Genomic DNA, 19,582 nt, shown 5'->3' with positions numbered 1-19,582 from the left:
TGGGTGAGTTACTTTCCTTCTCAGTGACTCTGTTCCTTCAGCTGTAAGATGAGGGTAAGTATAGCATCTATTGTAAAGAGTTGGTATGAAGACATAAAGAGTTAAAATATGTAAAAGTCTTATAAAAGTGTCGGGACACAATAAGTATTCAATAAGCATTAGCTATTGTAACTATTCTAAAATTGCCCCATCCACTGTGGTAGCCATATGTGGCTACTGAGCATCTGAAATGTAGTTAGGTATAGTTGTGATGTGCTCCAGGTGTAAAATACACAACAGATTTTTAATACTTAATATTAAAAAACACTAAATTATCTAAGTAATTTTTTCATGTTTCCATTGTTTTTGTTTTTAAAGACAAAGTCTTGCTCTATTGCTCAGGCTGGTCTTGAACTCCAGAGCTCAAGCGATGCTCCTGCCACAGCCTTCCAAGTAGAGGGGTGTGTAGGCTCACGCCACTGCATCTGACTCGCTAAATCATTTTTTATATTGATTACATATTGAATGATAATATTGGCTATGTTAAGTTAAATGAATTATTATTATAGTTAATTTTAATTCGTTCTTTTCACTTTTTATTTTATTTGTATTTTCTGAGACAGAGTCTTACTTTGTTGCCCTTGGTAGAGTGCTATGGCATCACAGCTCACAGCAACCTCAAACTCTTAGGCTCAAACAATCCTTTTGCCTCAGTATCCCAAGTAGCTGGGACTACAGGAACCCACCACAATGCCTGACTTTCTTTTACTTTTCAAATGTAGCTACTATGTCCCAAAATGGAATGAACTGCCTTATAGAATATTAAAGTCTTCCTCACCAGAATGTAAGCAGGAACAGAGAGGTAGACAGGTGGAAGACCCCCAGAGGCTTTTCAACTATGAGATTCCATGATGAAGGCGCCTGGTGACACCAGTGGCCCATTGGACCTGAGGCAGCATTTCTGTCCTCCGCTCAGTGTTCTCTCTGTTCTCAGCATCCTCCCTCCATTCTGTTGCAAACGACTGGCTTCATGTGATTTTATTCACTCATCATTTCTGTTCCCTGATAGTTTCAGCTTGCCTTTCAAGGCTTCTCTAGCCTCAAATCTACTCTGTGACCTTAGAGCTTGAATTCTCCCCCATAAACGTTTCACTGTTCATTTCCCCAGTTTTAGTGTTGCAAAAGGAATGATTGATCTGGCTTTTTAAGATGAATAACTGGCCACAGTGTGGATGGACTTTCTTTGGGTCATATGGCTTCCACTGATCCAAAGAATTGGGGCTAGGAATTTTATTTACGTGAGAGGGGACGTTTCACCTGATCAGATGTGGGTGGGCAGGAAGTTACTGATATTTTTAGTATGTCCACTGAAAGTGGAGGCCATGGAGTTTATACCCAGAAACTTGGAAATCTACTCAAGCTTACTCTCTGTATTAGAAAAAGGAGCTTATTCAAAGGTTCTGGTTTGTAACTAATGATACAAATGTAGGTTTTGTTCTTGAATATGTTCTAGGAGCTTGCTATTCAAAGTGTGGTCCATGGACTAGCAACATCAACATTACTAGTGAGTCTGTTAGAGATCAGAATCTCAGGTTGTAATCCTGGCCTGCAATCCTGGCACTCTCGGGGGCCAAGGCAGGTGGATGGTTTGAGATCAGGAGTTCCAGACCAGCTGAGCAAAAGTGAGACCCTCTCCACCACCGTCTCTACTAAAAATAGAAAAAATTAGCCAAGAGAGCGTGGTAGCACATGCCTATAGTCCCAGCTACTTGGGATACTGAGGTAGGAGGATAGCTTGAACCCAGGAGTTTGAGGTTGCTGTGAGCTGTGATGACGCCATGGCATTCTACCCAGGGTGACAGAGTAAGACTGTCTCAAAAAAAAAGTCAGACTATCAGGCCCTATTCCAAACCTACCAAATCAGAGCCTACATTTTAATAAGACCTCCAGGTGATTTGAATTTACATTAAAGTTTGAGAAGTATAGCTCTGGAATGAATTGGTTTGGCTTAAACCTCCTAAAAGTTACTAAGGAATTTTACTAGAAACCTTCTGGCAGTGTGTTGTAGCCATGTGAAAACCAAATGATACATTGCCAAAAATTTTGAGTTGGTTGATTTTCTGTTTGGTGACTTGAAATCAGCTATTGTGGGAGTATTTATACTGTGGAAATTACCGTATGGCACAAGTTCATTTCTTGTGAACTCAAGAACCAGTTGTTAAACTTGCATTAGCACAGCACTGGACAGTTTTAAATTTCCCAGTTCAATCTGCAATTAAAACATTCTCCTAGGTGGTTTTTGGACAGAAAGCTGTCCTGTGAGGTCAATTAAGTTCGTGAACTCATCCCAGAAAAAGTATTGCATACCTCACTGGTGAATATCACTGCAGTCACCTTCCAAGCATGCCCGTTGGCCATCTGGTGACTGTAGTGATATTCAGCAATGAGGTATGTAGCATTTTTTCTAGGATGTTTATGAACTTAATTGTCTGACCTTGTATAGAGACATGACAGAATGAATTCCAGTCTGTCTCTCACAAACTTTCAACTTTGTGACTAAAAACCAACTATTCTAGATAGTCATTTCTTTGTGAAAAAATAATCTAAATCTGAAGTAGGCACAAGGCAATCTAGGAGTTGGCAATGCTTAAAATCCAAACAGGCAGGCAGACTGGCACTGGAAAGTCTCCTAGCTGACAGCTAGACAGTTTTGGAGCTGAAACTCAGGCATGGAATAGCAGTTTCCATGCAGAGAGGGAGAAGATAAGAGTGGGTAGATTCTAGTCCTAGAGACACACTACATGAGGAATTTTTATAGCCTATGTTATATTGAGCATAAAATTATTCAATAAAACTTATGTTGTTTTAATGTTAATGTTAGTTAACGTTAAGTATAGATACAAATGTTTGATGGTTACATACAAAGTAGCTTTCCAAGTGTGGTCTCTGGGCCAGCATATTAGCATCACCTGAGAACTTAAAAATGCGAACCCACAGGCTCTGGATCAGAAACTCTGGGGATGGGGCCACACAATATGAATTGAATGAGCTGAGTGATTCTGGTGCATACTACTGAAATAGGAAATGTTTTGGAGCATCTTGTTTTTTGTCCTAGTAAGAGAATCCATTTTCAATTTGAACCCCACATGGGAAGTGACTGTTGTTGCAAAGAAGTTTCCAGCTCACCTGAAAGATGGCTGAAGAAGGCAGAGAACACAGATCCAGCAGACTACAGGGCTAGGCAAATATTTAGAAATTTTTCTCAGGGAAGTTAGCCAAGCAGGCCAGCATCTGGCATTCTGCCAAGACTCCTGGAGAGTATAAACCTTCCTAGAAGTCGACTGGGAAAAGTTGGATTTTAAAGTGAAGAAAGTGCATAAGCAGCACAGCCCAGAGACATTCTGCAAATGCTAATAAACATTCTGATATAAAGAAAGTGACATTCAGGCACATACGGGAATAAGAACAACATGGATCATATTAAGAAATAAGCAGTATTGGAAGAAGGGGTACTAGAACAGCTTATTCATTTTGCCCTCCTGGTTAAGAGCTCTCACCAGTTTTTTAATAACGGCCTTTAAAACTTAATAAAGTGCTTACTCTGTTCCAGGTACCTTAGTAAGTACCTTAGTAAGTTATTTCATTATTAGCTCCATATCACAGATGAGGAAACTGAGGCTCAGAGAGGTATAGAAATTTGCTCCAGATTACACAACTAGAAAGTGATAATTTAGTAGAACCTCCATAGCTGACCACCTCCCTACATTGACCACCTCCTTAAGTTGACCTAATTTTTAGAGAGCAGACATGCACTCCACGTATGTATCAGTACAGTAGGAGCTTAGCTCCCTGTTGACCACTCCATATGTTGACCAGTTTGGTACAGTCCCTTGGGTGGTCAGCTTACAGAGTTTCTACTATAGTGGAAGTCAAACCCAGGCAGCAGTAAAGTCACTTAAACAAAATGCTCTATTGCCTCTCTTCAGTGAGGAGAAACTCCTTATGTAATACTAGTATTAAAAGTCTAGAGTTCCCATTTCAGAGCATGGATTTTGTAGTTTTTATAAAGTTCTTTTGTAGTTTTTACCACATCTCAAGCTAGAGAATGTCTTTATGTACTGTTAAACACAACTGGGCTCTGGACCTTGCTTGACTAATGTCATTAAGTTCTGGTGTTTAGAGTGAGCCATCAGGTAAGCTGTACCCATGCAGGACATTGCTTTAATGAAGCTATTTCTGTAAACTACATGTTACTGGGAGTCCCAATATTAGATATTTAAATCCTCTGGTGAAAACAAGAGACATAACAGTGTCCACAGATGGGGGCCATCTGGCCCCACTGAAGAAAAGGAAGGGCTATAGAGTCTTAGGACCAGCACCTCTAATTTGGGCGTTTATTTTGTCTGAAATGGATGAGGTGAGCTTGCCCCAGTTCTGTCATTTAATCTCAAATTGAATTAGTTTTTTTAAAAAATCCATACATACGGCTCAGCGCCTGTAGCTCAAGCGGCTAAGGCGCCAGCCACATACACCTAAGGTGGCGGGTTCAAATCCCCAGGCTGGGCCCGCCAAACAACAATGATGGCTGCAACCAAAAATGGCCAAGCGTTGTGGCGGGTGCCTGTAGTCCCAGCTACTTGGGAGCCTGAGGCAGGAGACTCGCTTGAGCCCAGGAGTTGGAGGTTGCTGTGAGCGTGATGCCATGGCACTCTACCCAGGGGGATAGCTTGAGGCTCCGTCTCAAAAAAAAAAAAAAAATCCATACATAGCCAAGTATACTGCATGACACATGGCAGGCACTGACATATTTGTGAAAAGAAGGGAGGGTGGGAGGGAGGGAGAAAGGGACGGAAAGTTATAAAGGTAAATTCAAGTTCTTTGAATTTTCTTTCATAACATTGCAAATGGTTATGGAAGCTTTGCAGGAACTGCTTAGGTATTGACAGACAAGGCAATAAATTAGAAATCTTATTTTTTTATTATTTATTTTTATTTTTTTGAGACAAAGTTTCACTTATTAACCCTGGATAGAGTGCTGTAGCATCACAGCTCACAGCAACCTCTAACTCCTGGGCTTAGGCGATTCTCTTGTCTCAGCCTCCAGAGTAGGTGGGACTACAGGCGCCTGCTACAACACCTGGCTATTTTTTTGTTGCAGTTTGGCTGGGGCTGGGTTTGAACCACCACCCTCAGTATATGAGGCCAGCGCCCTACTCACTGAGCCACAGGTGCTGCCCATCTTAATTTTCATGTAGATGAGCCTACATATAAATATGAAATACAGCATCTGTGAAATATCTATCTTGATCCAGTCCATCTTGCTATGGGTAACTTCATGGAAGCACTGCCATTTTAATGGAGTCACTAATTCATTGAGTTATGGGCACCTCTTTCTGGCTTTGTACAGTACCCAGAACTGACAATCTTCATGTTCATCAACAAACATTTATTCAGAGTTTTTTATGGGCCTGGTACTGCAGTATGTGCTGAGGTTACAAAAATGACTAAGACATGATTTCTGCCTACTAAAAGCTCAGACTGGTGGGAAAAAGATATAGAGATGACTGCACAAGTCTGTGAATACACTAAAACTACTGACTTGTACAATACAGGGTGAGGAACTGTATGGCATGTGAATTATATCTCAAAACTCCTGGAAACAAACAAAACCAGATATCAGTCCTGGGCACTGTACAATGCCAGAAAGAGGTGATCATAACTCAACCTGGGAAGTGAGGGAGGCTTCATCAACTAGTAAATGTCTGACCTGAAATCTTAAAAAAAGAAAGAAAACAGTTACCTAGGTGATGCTACAAGATCTTGCAAAGGGGACAGGATGAACAAAAGTCACGGAGGTAAGAAACCACGTGTGTCTGTGTTTTTCGGGGGGACGTTGGCTGGGACTTGGGGTTTGTGGGTGGCGAGGTAGGCAGCACTCGGAAGCTAGCTTCAGTGCTTATCGGGAGAGTTTTATTTAAACTGGGAAGCAGTATAATCAGTGATCGGATTTTAGACAAACCGCACCGACAGCTGTGACGTAATGGAAAGAACACTCAGAATAACCTGTAGGTCTCACATCCACATCTTCCATTTTCAAACTAGTTGTGTTATGAAAATGTCAAGTTATTAGTCCATTGATCCTGATGGCACCGCTTGTCATCAGGGAGAAAATGTAGAGCACATTAACGTAACATTTTGTGTTAAAATACGGTTGGTGTTGCGTTAAGTTAAAAAGAAAGTTTGTTAGTGGGACACTCCCACGCCCACTCCCGTTCGGTGGCGGCGAAGAGCCCGGCGGATTTTTTAAAAGTCGTCACAAGGATGGAAAGGCGGTGTGGAAGCGGGCGGCTTCCTCAGGGTTTCTGCTGGTTACGATTCAGGCTGGGTAGTGGGGACTCTTAGAATCTGTTAAAATCATCGTTTTGAGTACGCCAGTAAGAGAAGGAAGAAGAAGGGAAAGAAAAAAGAAGAGAATAAAATAATTACGGCATTGCCAGCAGGATCGTTTTTCCTGGAGGTGGTTAAGCTGTCTGGCAGGAACCGCGGAGGGCTGACGGTCACACCGCCACGCGGGCAGCGAAGCCGGTGCGGGCCCCGCCCTGTTCCTCTTGCTACTCCTAACCCCTTCCCCCGTCCCGAGTTCCGGTACGGAACCTTCAAACAGTTCCTCCACGTTGAAACGTAGGATCAATTTCGCGAACACCATCCGGAGCGGTCAAGATGGCGGCTGCCGTTAGGTGCTTTGGTAGGGGTAAGACGGGGTTTTGTCTTGCGGGGTGCAAGCCAGGCTGCCCGAGGCGCAGGTCTGCTCAGGGGGCTCGAAGTAGCTCGTGCTCTTTCTGAGTTTTAGGTTTTCCAGAGGGTCATTACTACTTAAAAGCGACCTTATCAGGGATTTCACTTCATTCTGGAACTGTCCACCCTGAGGGTGGGCTGTACATTAACACCCTGCAGCCACCTGTGCAGAAGGCAAGGCGAAGGTTCTCTTCCCGATACGGGGGGTGTGGGCTGGCCTTTGATACGTGAAGTGAATCCTGGTGAGAAAAACGTAGTATATTTGAGTTGCTTTCGTCTGTAACAGTTTTCAAAGTGCTTGTTGATACTTTCTGAATCACATCGTTGCAGGCAATTCCGATTCTTAAATTTTTAGATGTCTAATTTTGATCAACCTTTATCATTTGGGGGCTGATTCTGTAGTACTTCTGTGTAGCACTTCTTTTCAGCAGTTCGTAAAGTCCAATTTGTTAGCTAGGATGACAGCCCTTGTTCAATGCATTTTGGGTTTTGTTATGTTTTTGAAGTACAACGGTCTATTAATATGTTACTTAAGTTAGGTTTAGGCGGAGCCAGCAGTATCACCCCCATTTTACAGAGGTAGAAACCAATCCTGTTAGGTATGTGACCAAATTCATTTCTAGCCTGGTAAGTGAAAGAAGAAGGACTGAAGCTTGCACTCCTATGCCAGTGATTTTTTTTTTTTTAACATTGCATCATAGTTTTCTCTTTGTGCTTCTCAAAGGAAAGCTCAGTGTCAAGACCAGCATCCTTTACTTGGAATAGTTGTTGCTCAGAAGTTAGGGATGCTAAGAGATCACAACAGACCTTGATGACTAAGACAGCAAAACAAAATGGATATTGTTACTGAAAAGAGATGGATGGCATACATCTGCATGTATCGTTCATGACAGAAATCACAAGAGACAAAATCAAAGAAACAAAAAACAGAACTGAATATTATCATTCTTGTCATATTTTCTTCTCATGGCTTCCAGGATACTTCACTCTCTTAGAATTTTCTTCCTGTTTCACCTGTCATGTCTTCTCACATTACTGGTCTGGTTCCTCTTCCTTTCCCCAGTCTCTTTCCTTGGCATGTCCCTGAAGCTAGGATTCTGTCCTTCATTCTCACCTGTTCTGTACCTATATTCACTTCTTTGGTTGTTGAATTTATATCTGCAGTTGGTACCTCTCTCCTGAACTTTAGATTCTAACGGTCTTCTGAGCATTCTCAGTCTCTGCTTGGGTAGTTTATCAGCACCTCACAATTATTTCAAATGAAACTCATTAGCATAACCTGCAGTCCTTCTCATCAAATTTTGGTGGTAACTCCATCCTTTCAGTTGTCTGGGCCAGAATCTCAGAATATCCTTGAGTCCGCCCCCACCGCCCCCCCCTTTTTTTAAATTTGAGACAGGGTCTTAACTTTGTTTCCTGGGCTAGAGTGCAGTGTTATCATAGCTCACTGTAAGCTCAAAATCCTGTATGTTCAACCTCCCAAGTGACTGAGACTATAGGCATGAACCACCACCACACCTGGCTAATTTTTATTTTTTGTAGAATGGATTTGTCCTGTGTTGCTCAGGCTGGTCTCTCCTGGGATCAAGTGATCCTCACACCTTGACCTCCCAACGGGTAGGGACTTCTTGTTTTTTCACACTTTACATTAAATAGTTGGCAAATTCAATTGGGTTTTCCCTGAAAATAACTCCAGATTCTGACATCTCACTCCTCTACTATTACTACCTTGATGGCTGTTATAATACCATCTCTCACCTGTATTTCTCTATAGTTTGTTGTCAGTAAGTAGTGAAATTGGACCTTTAAGAACTTAAATCATGTTACTCCTTTGCTTAGAACGCGGCAAAGCCATTCCATTTTTCTAAATCCAGATTCCCTAGAATGGCCTATAGGAATACTGTCCATTTTTTTTTTTTTACCACTATTGAGCACTTCAGATGTGGCTAATTCAAATTGTGTTCAATGCATATTATATTTTGAGAGCTTAGTACTAAAACAAATGTAAAATATCTCAATAGTATGTTGATAATGAAATGAGACCATTTTGGAGTATATGCTATAATAAAATATATTTTATTTTTAATTTCACTATTTCTTTTTTACCTTTTTTACTGAGTCTCTCAGAAAATTTAAAATTACACACATGGCTCATGTCATTCTGTGGAACAGCACTGGCCTTCAGTCTTCCACATCATCTGGTGCTTGTCTTCACCTCCCACTCACCTCTCTGTCCTCTTCTCCAGCTGTCCTCCCTCACTCTTGTTCTGCTCCCACCACTCTGGATTCCTTGTTTCTTTTTTATTGCAGTTTTTTTTGGCCAGGGCTGGGTTTGAACCCGCCACCTCCAGCCTATGAGGCTGACGCCCTACTCCTTTGAGCCACAGGTACTGCCCTGGACTCCTTGTTTCTTAAATGCACCAAAAATGCTCCTGCCTTGGGATCTTTGGCTTGGAACACTTTTTCTACATATTTGCATGGCTTATTTTCTCTTTTTTTTCCAAGTCTTTATTCTAAATGCTACCTTTTTAACAAGGCCTATCTTAAATACCTTACTTGAAAATGCAAACTGTTTCCCTCCCTGACTCAATCCCTTTTATCCTGTAGCCCTCCATCCCCCAATATTGTGTTAATTGATATTTTCTTTCCCCCACTAGAATGTAAGCTCCATGAGGATAGGGATGTTGGTCTGTTTTGTTTATTGATGTATCCTAAATGCTGAAAGCAGTGCAGGCTCATGTTTTCTTGGCACATTCGTTGTTGAATGAACGAATGAAGAGGTGGATCATCAAAAAAATGCCTCCCAGGTGGTGCCTCTGGCTCAGTGGGTAGGGTGCCGGCCCCATATACTGAAGGTGGCGGGTTCAGACTCGACCCTGGCCAAACTGCAACAACAACAACAAAAATACCTGGGCATTGTGGCGGGCGCCTGTAGTCCTAGCTACTCAGGAGGCTGAGGCAAGAAAATCACCTAAGCCCAGGAATTGGAGGTTGCTGTTAGCAGTGTGACACCACAACATCCTACTGAGGGTGATAAAGTGAGACTCTGTCTCTAAAAAAGAAAAAGGCTTATCACCACAATTTAGGGTGATACTTAAAAAAAAAAATGCCTCCCCTTCTATGTGCTATAATAGATAATACTTAAAATCGTTTGAATCTAGTTTTTGCTCTCATTCGTTCACGTTCCCTTCATTCAACAGATGTTTATTGAGTCTCCACTTGCCAAGCACTATGCTAGGTGTTAAGGCTGTAATGGTGATGAAGCTATGCATATTCCTGCCCATGGTGCTTACCATTTTTTGAGAAGCAAAGATTAATTGGATAATTATTTATTACAATTTTCCTAAGGGCTGTGAAGGAAAAGCAGAAGATAGACACTCTAAGAGTGTATATGAGATACATAATCCATTTTGGGTCTTCAGGGAATACTTCTAAAGAAGTAATGTGTATATAGAGTCCCTAAAAAATGGCTGGATTACCATGAATTAGCTGTGTGAAGGTGGAGCTGAAAGTGGGGAAATGGTCAAGTAACTGAAAGCAGGTGGGATGTTGGAAGCACAGTGAGTGTGAGGGAGAGCAGTGTGGGATGAAGCTCGCTAGAGAGGTTAGAAGTAGCTCTTGGAGCACCTTGCTCAGAATGTTCTTTGTTCACAGAGCCAAGTGAAGCCATCCAAAGGTTTTTAAGGGCAGGATGAGATTTTCATTTTTAAGTGATCTTTACTAAGAACAGGTTGAAAAGAGAAGGAGAGGGCAGGAGTAGAAGGTAGAACAGGTTATTGCAGTATTCCAGGTGGTAGATGATCGTGGCCTGCACTGTGGTGGCTGTAGGGCAAGGCAAGAATTAGGTGGATAAGATCTTCTAGGAAGAATGAAGATTACAGAGTGAGGTGAGAAGATAGTTTAGGATTGATCCCTGAGAAGCGCTAATGTTTCAGTATCAATTACAGGAGAATACACTAGCACAGGAGCTGGGGCAGTTTTTATGCATTGCCAAGTGACAGGAGAGACTCTTGAGGATGAGTGCAAATTTAGGTGGGTTCATAAGTAGTTCAGGACTTTCTGAGAATTATTTTCTCCAAAGTAGCATGTGAAGTTGTCTGCTTAGAGTGTGGGGAGAAGAAATGCATTAAAGGAGGTAAAGTAATACAGATAGGCAGATTGATTCCAGAGTGTTGAAATATCAAAAAAAAATAGATATTATGGTCTAGCAGTACTTAAATAGTGGTATTTTTGTAGTTTGGTTTCTTTTAGGCTGTAGCAGTATGATAGATTTCTGTTGAGGATTTTAATTTCTGGTTGCCTTGACTGTGGATTCTAAACGTTAGTGGTTGATTTTTTAATAGCAGGTTGCAATTGGTGTGTTCAAGAGATTTTTGTTTGTTTCACCAAGAGAATTATTTTAGGGTCCTCTAAGGTTGTTGGGTTATTCTTATTTAGTATAATTAGTATTGTTTGGAAGTGTTTGCCAGGTTGTGAATGGATGATTGCTGGTTCCTTCCTTTACCCTGTGTGGCTTTTCAAGGTAGGTAGTTCTGTTCTTTAAAAATGTGTACACAACCTTCTCCTAGTCTGTTGTGTACCAGCAAAGCCCACTAAATTTGAGATTCTGGAGGACAGGAACTGGACCTTTTACTTCACCTTTTTCTTCCTAGTTCTTTTATCCCCCTGTGGCTTTTCTGCCTCCAGAGAATTCCTAGGGATAAGTAGTTCTCCTTTACTCTCTCATTTGTCACTCCTGTGTGTTGACAGAATTCCGTTTTGGTGATTATCTCGTACTTCAGTTTGGAAGATTAGAGATGAAATGGAGTTGTTAGGTGCGTGGCTTTTTTTAAAGAGATGGGTTCTCTCCCCATCACCCAGACTGGAGTGCGTGGGCAAATCATAGCTCACTGCAACCTTCAGCTCCTGAGCTCAAGGAATACTTCCTCCTCTGCTTCTTAGAGTGCTGGGATTACAGACATGAGCCACTATGCCCCGCCCATTATTACATTTTTTAAGGAATAGTTAAGAATCAAAATAGTGAATGCTTTTGTTTTGAAAAAACTGATATTTAGAATGTAAAATATTATGACTATAAGAATTAATATTAATATTTTATATTTTTTTCCTTTCAAGTTTTGATACATCATCAAAGGCATTGTTTTTCCAAGATGGTTTGTCAGACATCTCTTTATCCTTGTTCTGTAAACATTCTGGGGCCCAACAGACATTTTGCTACTGCTACAAAGTAAGTTTTTTTTAAGTTATTATTTTATTTGATGTCACTTAAAAATGTGTTTAAAGAGCAAAGTTGCGGGCGGCACCTGTGGCTCAAAAGGGTGGGGCGCCAGCCCCATATACTGGAGGTGGCAGGTTCATAACCCAGCCCTGGCCAAAAAAAAAAAAGCAAAGTTGCATAAAGACTCATAGGGATAAAAGTAATTTCTGGTACTTTGACCTTATAGTCTTAAAGGAAAAATAAGATGTTATAATACTACTTATGATTTATTGAACACTAATATTCAGTAACTGACTTAATCTCCATAGCAAACTTACTAGGAAGCTATTGTTGTTATGTTCATTTTATAGAAAGGAAAATTACGATGCTAAGCCCAAAGTCAAAGAGCAAGTAAGTGTTGGAGCTTGGATTTGAATCCAAGGAGTTTAGTTCCAGAACCTAAGCTTTTTCTAGTGTTCTGTCACTACCTTTTGAGGACAGAACCCAATGAACAGTTAATGAATTTTAATTAAGGTGTACTGTTATGTGTTTGAGTGTGTGTATTTATGTGGTTCTTTTTGCTTTTTAAATTATATGTTTTCCTCTTAGGTACTTTTATAGAAAAAGTGTTATAGAATTACCTGTACGACTGCTTTTATATTAACAATATATCTTGGAAATTGTTTCCTCTGGTACTATCTAGTGATTCTAAATGTATTTCATTGTGTGAATGTACCATAATTTATGGAGCCATTCCTTATTGATGCACATTCATCTTTTTAGTCCTTTGCTATTACAAATGATCCTCCAGTGAATAGTCATGCACATAGGTCTTGTCAAATATGATGAATGTATTTGTTGTATAAACTCCAGCAAATAGAATTGTTAGGTCAAAAGATGTGTGCATTTATAATTTTGGTAGATAATGCCAAATTGCCTTCGTAGGTACCTTGCTAACTTATATTCTTACCAGCAAGCGTTATTAGATGATTTTCCTCATATATAGTATCGTCAAATTTTTTGATCTTTGCCAGTTCAACAGATGGTGTCATTATGGTTTTAATTTATATTTTATTATTAAGGTTGTATATGTCTTCATATGTTTAAGAGCCATTTGTTTTTACAGTGACTTTTATGCTTATGTCCTATTTCTGTGTTTTGTTCTTGGTGAGTAGGAGCTCTTTGTTATAAATTAGCACACATCTATGGTAGAACTTCACTCTGTTGTTTCAACTGTTACATTAGAGGAATGGATCAAGCGCTGTGGGATGACAGATGAAAGTTTCATTAAGTCTACCCAGAAGAGTAGGGCAAGAAGGGTTTGAGCAGGGTCTTGGAAGATAGAATTTTGCAGGGGAATTGGATGAGGTGTTTCAGTGGCTCATGGGAATGAAGGCACGTGGTATGGATATAAATGCAGCCTGACGTGGCTTGAATATAGGATAAGTAGGGCTGTGGCAGAAATGTAACAAGGAAGGAAGCTACCTTTGATGGTAAAAATGCCTGCAATCTTTTTTGTGGTGGAGAAGTTGGAGGAATACTGCTTTGTACCAGTTCGTATTCCCACCCAATGGTGACTGAAGAGTGCCCGGTTTCGCACATTGCTGCCAGCCCTAGATATCATCAGTCTTTTCTTCTAATTTGTATTTCTAATTTGCATCTTTGCCTGTTTTTCTGTTGGGCTGTTTATCGTTTTCTTTCTGCTTAGTGAAAGTATTAAGGGTATTATTTTGAGAATATTTTATCTTTAAATGTTTTCATTTATTCTCTAGAAATCTTTTTATTTTATATCTTCCCCCGATTCTACTCTAAAAGTAGAATAGTCTACTTTTTAAAAGTACTTCTTGCCAACTTAAAAAGCATAGTACAAGAAACGTGCATACTCAGCTTGGTGCCTGTAGCTCAATGGGTAGGGCGCTGGCCACATATACCAGGGCTGGCGGGTTGAAACCTGGCCCGGGCCTGCTAAACAGTAATGGCAACTACAACAAAAATATAGCCGGGCATTGTGGCAGGCACCTGTAGTTCCAGCGACTTGGGAGTCTGAGGCAAGAGAATTGCTTGAGCCCAAGAGTTTGAGGTTGCTGTGAGCTATGATACTATAGCATTCTACCAGGGTCAACAAAGTGAGACTCTGTCTCAAAAAGAAAGAAAGAAAGAAAGAAATGTGTATACTTTTAAAAAATTATGAACATTTATAAGCAGACAATTTTTTTTCAGTTCTGATAGTAAGTTTTTTAGTAGCTTGATGACCTTGTTTTATAACTTTAGTTGTACATTTATTTTCTGATGTACAGTGGGATTTTTTAGTCTGTTTTTTAATGTACTAACTATAAATACTAAAACAGTTTTCTTCATGGCTGTTTTTTTAAAAAATCAGGATCTGAGGGAGGGCAGGGGGCGTGTGCGGCTCCTCTTCTCTTGGTCACAGTGGATCTCCCCTCCTGGGGTGTCAAGCCAGTAGCAGACCCTCGTTAGTCTGATTTTGCTTTTCTTTTGACAGTGTTCTTTTTTCCCCTTTTTTCTTCTTTGTGTATCCCAGAATTTTTTTTTGAACGTTGGACATCCTGTGTGGAGTGGTGGGAACTGACTGGGCTGGCCTATTCATCCGTCACAGCGCTGAGTCAGTCTAGTCAGGGGTTGAGCTGGGTTTTGGTTTTGTCATTGCCATGGTTACCACCAGCTTCAGATTTCTTTGCAGTTACCTTGTACTCAGGGTGGGGGCTGGGTTGCTGGGGGGTGTTTATCTGTGTCCCTGCTGCCTGTGCAGCTGCAGCAGACGGGGTCACTCTCCATACTGGCACCCCTCTCCTAGCGGGGGCTGCTGTTGCTTGTCAGTGCCTGCCAGCCTGGGGGTGGGGGGGCTCTCTTGTCTCCATCCGGCCGTAGTCTTAAGTAGCCTCAGAGTGACTGGACCCTGGGGACAAGTTTTCTCCACATTGCTGTCTCTTTCCTTTTCCCCATGGTACTGTGTTTCTGTTGCAGGTGTTGTGGGGAAGTGTCCTGGCCCTTCCCTAGCTGGATTGGTATAGGATACCGAGCTCAGAACTGTTTCTTGCCCAGCTCCCAGGGGTAGGAATCTTTGTGGGGATATTTTCTTCTTTTTTTCCACTAGACACAATGGGTGTTTACCCATGTCTTTTCCTCCATCCAGTGCTCTCTGGGGAAGCTTTTTAGTCTCCTGTCCTGCTCTAGTCTTCCCTGGTGGGAGGTGCAGGGAGAGGGAGTGAATTGTGTGTGACCTCCTGGTGTGCCTGGGTGTCCCAGGATCCTAACTTTCAGCTGATTGTCCGTTGTTTGCCTTTCTCTCCTGTTCTAACACAGGGAGGCTCTGCTGGGGCCTGGGGTAGGGGACTGACTCTATGAATTTCAGGATACTTGGCTGTGTTCAAGAAAAGCTCTGATCTTATCCAGCTCTTTCTCATTGTTAATGGTCTTTCCAGCATTTACATTTACATTTTATGTGGAAGCAGAACTTGTGCATTTAATTTAAAAGGTAATGAATAACCCAGCATCAGAGATGTTGGTGAATTCATTCATTTGATTACACTGAGAAGGATTCCCGACATTTCCCTGCCATTAATATATCCCTGAGGCATTTTCTCTGTAGTTCCATTGCATTGAGTTTGACAGAGGTTGTATGATTTACAGCCGCCAGATTGTTCAATGTAAAGAATTCTTCAGCCTTAGAAGGACTTGGATTGGTCTCTTGAGGGGTCACAGATTTTCAGAGGTCTTTAAGTGAGCTTTATTATAGGACCGATTTTTTTAATCTTGTTTTACTGGGTATGACTGTGGAATTATTTTTTCTTTCATATTTTTGGAGTTAGGGGACAGATGAGACAGGGAGAAAGTTATTACTTGAGTACAGTCTCTCATTACGTATTTAATCTGGGAGGTTTAGTTACCCAGGGAACTGCAGCTGAATTCTGTTCTTTTTGATTCAGACTGCCAGGTGTTTTTCCTCCAATGTCTCCCAAATCTTCCTAGTGTGATTTATTTTATTCTCTGAGAATCACAGTATTTAAGCTCACCTGATAGAGCTTGAGATAATTATGTGGACAGCAAAGTTCTTCTGAGTGTGATTCTTGTGAATAAAGATAGATGTTTTTGTGGAGGGCCATAGAAAAAAGGCTGCAGGTCAGTTTGATTATTATTGAAGTTTGTTCAGTTGCAGTGTTTTTTCCTCCACATAATGCATTTTCCTGAGAGTTCTTCTTGATCTATGTTATAAGGATGTTATACTTTTTTTTTGTTTTTACAAGTATTTTCACTGAAACACTTCAAATATTGTGTGAAACAAGTTTCAAAATATAAATAAATTGCTATATACCCAACTCAGCCTTTTTATGTATCGGACTTTTATTGGGTTTTTCTATTAATTGTAAAACATTGTATTTCAGCCTCTGAGAATTTTATATTAATTGCAAAATCAATGTACAGATTCAATTGTGATTGAAAACTTAGGAGTGAAATCTGCATTTATGTAACATTGGGAGTCTATAGCTAGGACATGTTTATTTTAAGTAGGAGAGTTTATTCCCAAGACCGGCTCTCCAGGCTCTTCCTTCTCCTGGCTTCTCTGCTTCTTTACTAAATATAAGGTAAAAATGTGGTTTCTCCAGTTTGGAAGGTTTCGGTATTTGTAGAGTCCTTCCAAGGCAGCTATTGCTATGTATTGAATCCATCCACTTGGGCAATGGCTTAAACTTGTCAGCCATCCAGAAGGACACCTGCACCCCGCTAAAAATTAACGTTATCATTGTCTGCTGTTTGTGGAATTGCTCGTTAGCTGGGAGGATACTATTATTAGTGGTGGTAATAAGGATTTATTAAGTGCTAAAAGTGAGAATGGAATTACACATTGGATTGGTTTTTGAGGTCTTTTTAAAGAAATTTGTTCTAGTGTCATCCATTTCTTTCACATAAATTTTTTAGGACCCTGTATTTATTTTTTGTTGCTGCCACAACAAATTACCATAAACTTTGAAGCTTAAACAACACAAATTTTTTATTTCACAGTTCTGTAGGTCAGAAGTCTGGCATTGGTTTCCCTGGGCTAAACTTGAGGTGTTGGCAGTTCTTTTCTGGAGGATGGAGGGGATAAGTCTCCTTGCCTTGCTCAGCTTCGGGGGCTCCTGTGTGCTGAGCTTGGCCGCCTTCCTCCCCCTGCAGAGCAGCAGCGGTGCTCTCGTTTCTCCAGCGTGATTTCTCCGTCTCTGATGCAGCTGAGAAAGGGGCATGGCTCTCAGTTTTAAGGATTTATGTGATTAGATTGGTCCCACGTAGATAATCTAGGGTTAATCTCTCTATTTTGAGGTCTTTAACCTTAATCACATCCGTGTCCTTTTGCCATGGAAGATAATATATTCATAGGTTCTGGGGATTAAGATACTTCTTTGGGGGCCATCTCTCTACCTCAGAACTCAAATATCTTTCCAAAATACTGTTAATATTTTGCTAATTTAAAAGTTTTGTGATTTAAAGCCTACAGATATGATTCGAATTAATGCTGAGAAAATTACATTACCTGTATTTCTGTCTTTTTTTCCTTAGCTTTAAACTGTCACCTGCAATTACCCGTTGAATGTCTTTTCTTAGATATTTCGTAAGCACCTTGTTAGCTTTTGCTGTAACAAACTACTCACAGTTACTTACCACGACCTGCACAGCTGTGGCTCAGCTACGTAGGCTGGGTTCAGATGGGTGTCTCTGGGGACCCTGGCTGGACTTAGGAGATTTGGTGAGTTTAGCTGAGAATTATCTCATGCAGCCTGGGGCTTCGTGGGGCTTTGTTCTGCTTTTCTCTTATCCTCCTACCTTTGGGCTGGCCTAGGCGTGTTCCTCTAATGAAAATGGCAGGAATACAAACATGAAAGTGGAAACAGATGGAAATCCTTATGCTTGGAATAGGGAAACCCTCACTTCTGATTTATTCAGTCAGCCAGGACTAGTCACTTGGCCCAGCCCAATCAAGGGTCTGGGAAACATACTCTCCCCCTTTACTGGGAGGAACTGCAGTCAGTTAGCAGAGGGGCTGAATGGAGAAGGGGTGAAGAATTGAGACCAGTGACACAATCTGCTCTACATGCAAACTCTGTACACCCCAAACTGAATGTGTCTCTGTGACTGCCTCCCTCACCAGAAACCTGTTTTGCTTTCTTTATTTCTGGTCTTATTGATAGGACTCTGCATCGAGTCAGTTGAGACAGAACCTGAGAAGCCTTTTGACGTCTCTTCTTTCTCCTTTCCTCAGTGTTTACCCTGTAAATGTTTCTCTCACCTCTCATGTTTTCTAGGCTTATTCCCCTCACTGCTCTGCTTTAGGCTCTCATATCTTCTTGAGAAGAAAGAGAGGGAATAGTCACTTACTTGTCTCCAATTCTGCTTCTTTCAGATTTGTCCCTTCTGTTGCAGCGAGGACACTCTACCTGCAATACAGATGTTACTTATTGCCTCCAGAAAAGGCCTTTGTGATTCAGATTTTCCAACCTTGTCTTCCACTCTTGCTGCCTTCTACCCTTTTGTTTTAGCAAACTGTGGCAAATCCATTTTAGAACATTTTTATTGCCCTCCTGGAAAACCCCATGCCCATTAGCTGTCACTCCCCATTCCCCCAACCTCCTCTCAGCTATAGACAATGACTAAATTTATTTCAGTTTCCATAGATTTGCCCATCTTGGCCCAGCTATTTTTAGAGATGGGGGTCTCGCTCTGGCTCACGCTTGTCTCGAACCTGTGAGCTCAGGCAGGCCACCTGCCTTGGCCTCCCAGAGTGCTGGGATTACAGGCGTGAGCCACTGTGCCTGGCCCCATGAATGGCTTCTTTCACTTAGGGTTTATGTATGTTGTAACATGTGCCAGTATATCACTTTTTTATTGCTGATTAATATTCAGTGTATGGACATACCACATTTTATGTATCCATTCATCACTTAATGGACATTTGGGTTGTTTCTACTTCTTGGCTGTTACGAATAATGCTTCTATGAACAATTGTATGCAAGTTTTTATATGGACATGTTTTCACTTTTTTGGGTATATACCTAAGCTAACTGTTCTTTATCCTTTAAGAATTGACTTTGAGGTCATTTCGTTGAGAACTTTTCCCTAGCCTCCTACATTGAGTTAAGTGTGTTTTCTGTAAGGCTTTACTAATGTTTTCATAGTAACGTCAGTGTATTAGCATCACTGTATTAGCATCAGTGCCTTATTCAACTTACTCATGACTGTAAACCATACAAAAGTTCACGTATATAGCAATCTGTGCTTTTGAATTAAAATATTTAGTTTTTTTGTCTGCTCTCTCTCTCTCTCTCTCTCTCTATATATATATATATATATATTTTTTTTTTTTTTTTAGAGACAGTGTCTCACTTTATTACCCTCAGTAGAGTGCCGTGTTGTCACACAGCTCACAGCAACTTCCAGCTCTTGGGCTTAGGCGATTCTCCTGCCTCAGGGACCACAGGCGCCTACTGAGTAGCTGGGACCACAGGCACCCGCTACAACGCCCAGCAGTTTTTTGTTGCAGTTTGGCCAGGGCTGGGTTTGAACCCGCCATCCTTGGTATATGGGGCTGGCGCCCTACCTACAGAGCCACAGGTGCTG

General features: G+C 41.1%; 1 protein-coding gene across 3 annotated transcripts in view; it reads left to right on the top strand.

Moving 5' to 3' along the window:
• The first annotated feature begins 6,626 nt into the window (after positions 1-6,626).
• MRPL1 (mitochondrial ribosomal protein L1) overlaps positions 6,627-19,582 on the top strand; it is a 64,409-nt gene continuing 51,453 nt past the window's right edge. Inside the window, exons 1-2 of one of the 3 annotated variants that reach the window (XM_003790059.3) lie at positions 6,627-6,730; positions 11,890-12,001. In XM_003790059.3, the coding sequence (XP_003790107.1) occupies positions 6,700-6,730; positions 11,890-12,001 (143 nt within the window). In that variant the 5' untranslated portion in view covers positions 6,627-6,699. Of the gene's footprint in view, positions 6,731-6,817; positions 7,028-11,889; positions 12,002-19,582 lie in introns of those variants that run through there. The other 2 variants (XM_023513414.1, XM_012805325.2) reach the window with 2 other exon arrangements.

Source organism: Otolemur garnettii, unplaced genomic scaffold (assembly GCF_000181295.1).
Source record: "Otolemur garnettii isolate 467f Iridium unplaced genomic scaffold, OtoGar3 scaffold00039, whole genome shotgun sequence".
NCBI lineage: Eukaryota > Metazoa > Chordata > Mammalia > Primates > Galagidae > Otolemur > Otolemur garnettii.
Note: the sequence above shows the minus strand (reverse complement) of the source record. Positions and strands in the feature narration are given on the sequence as shown.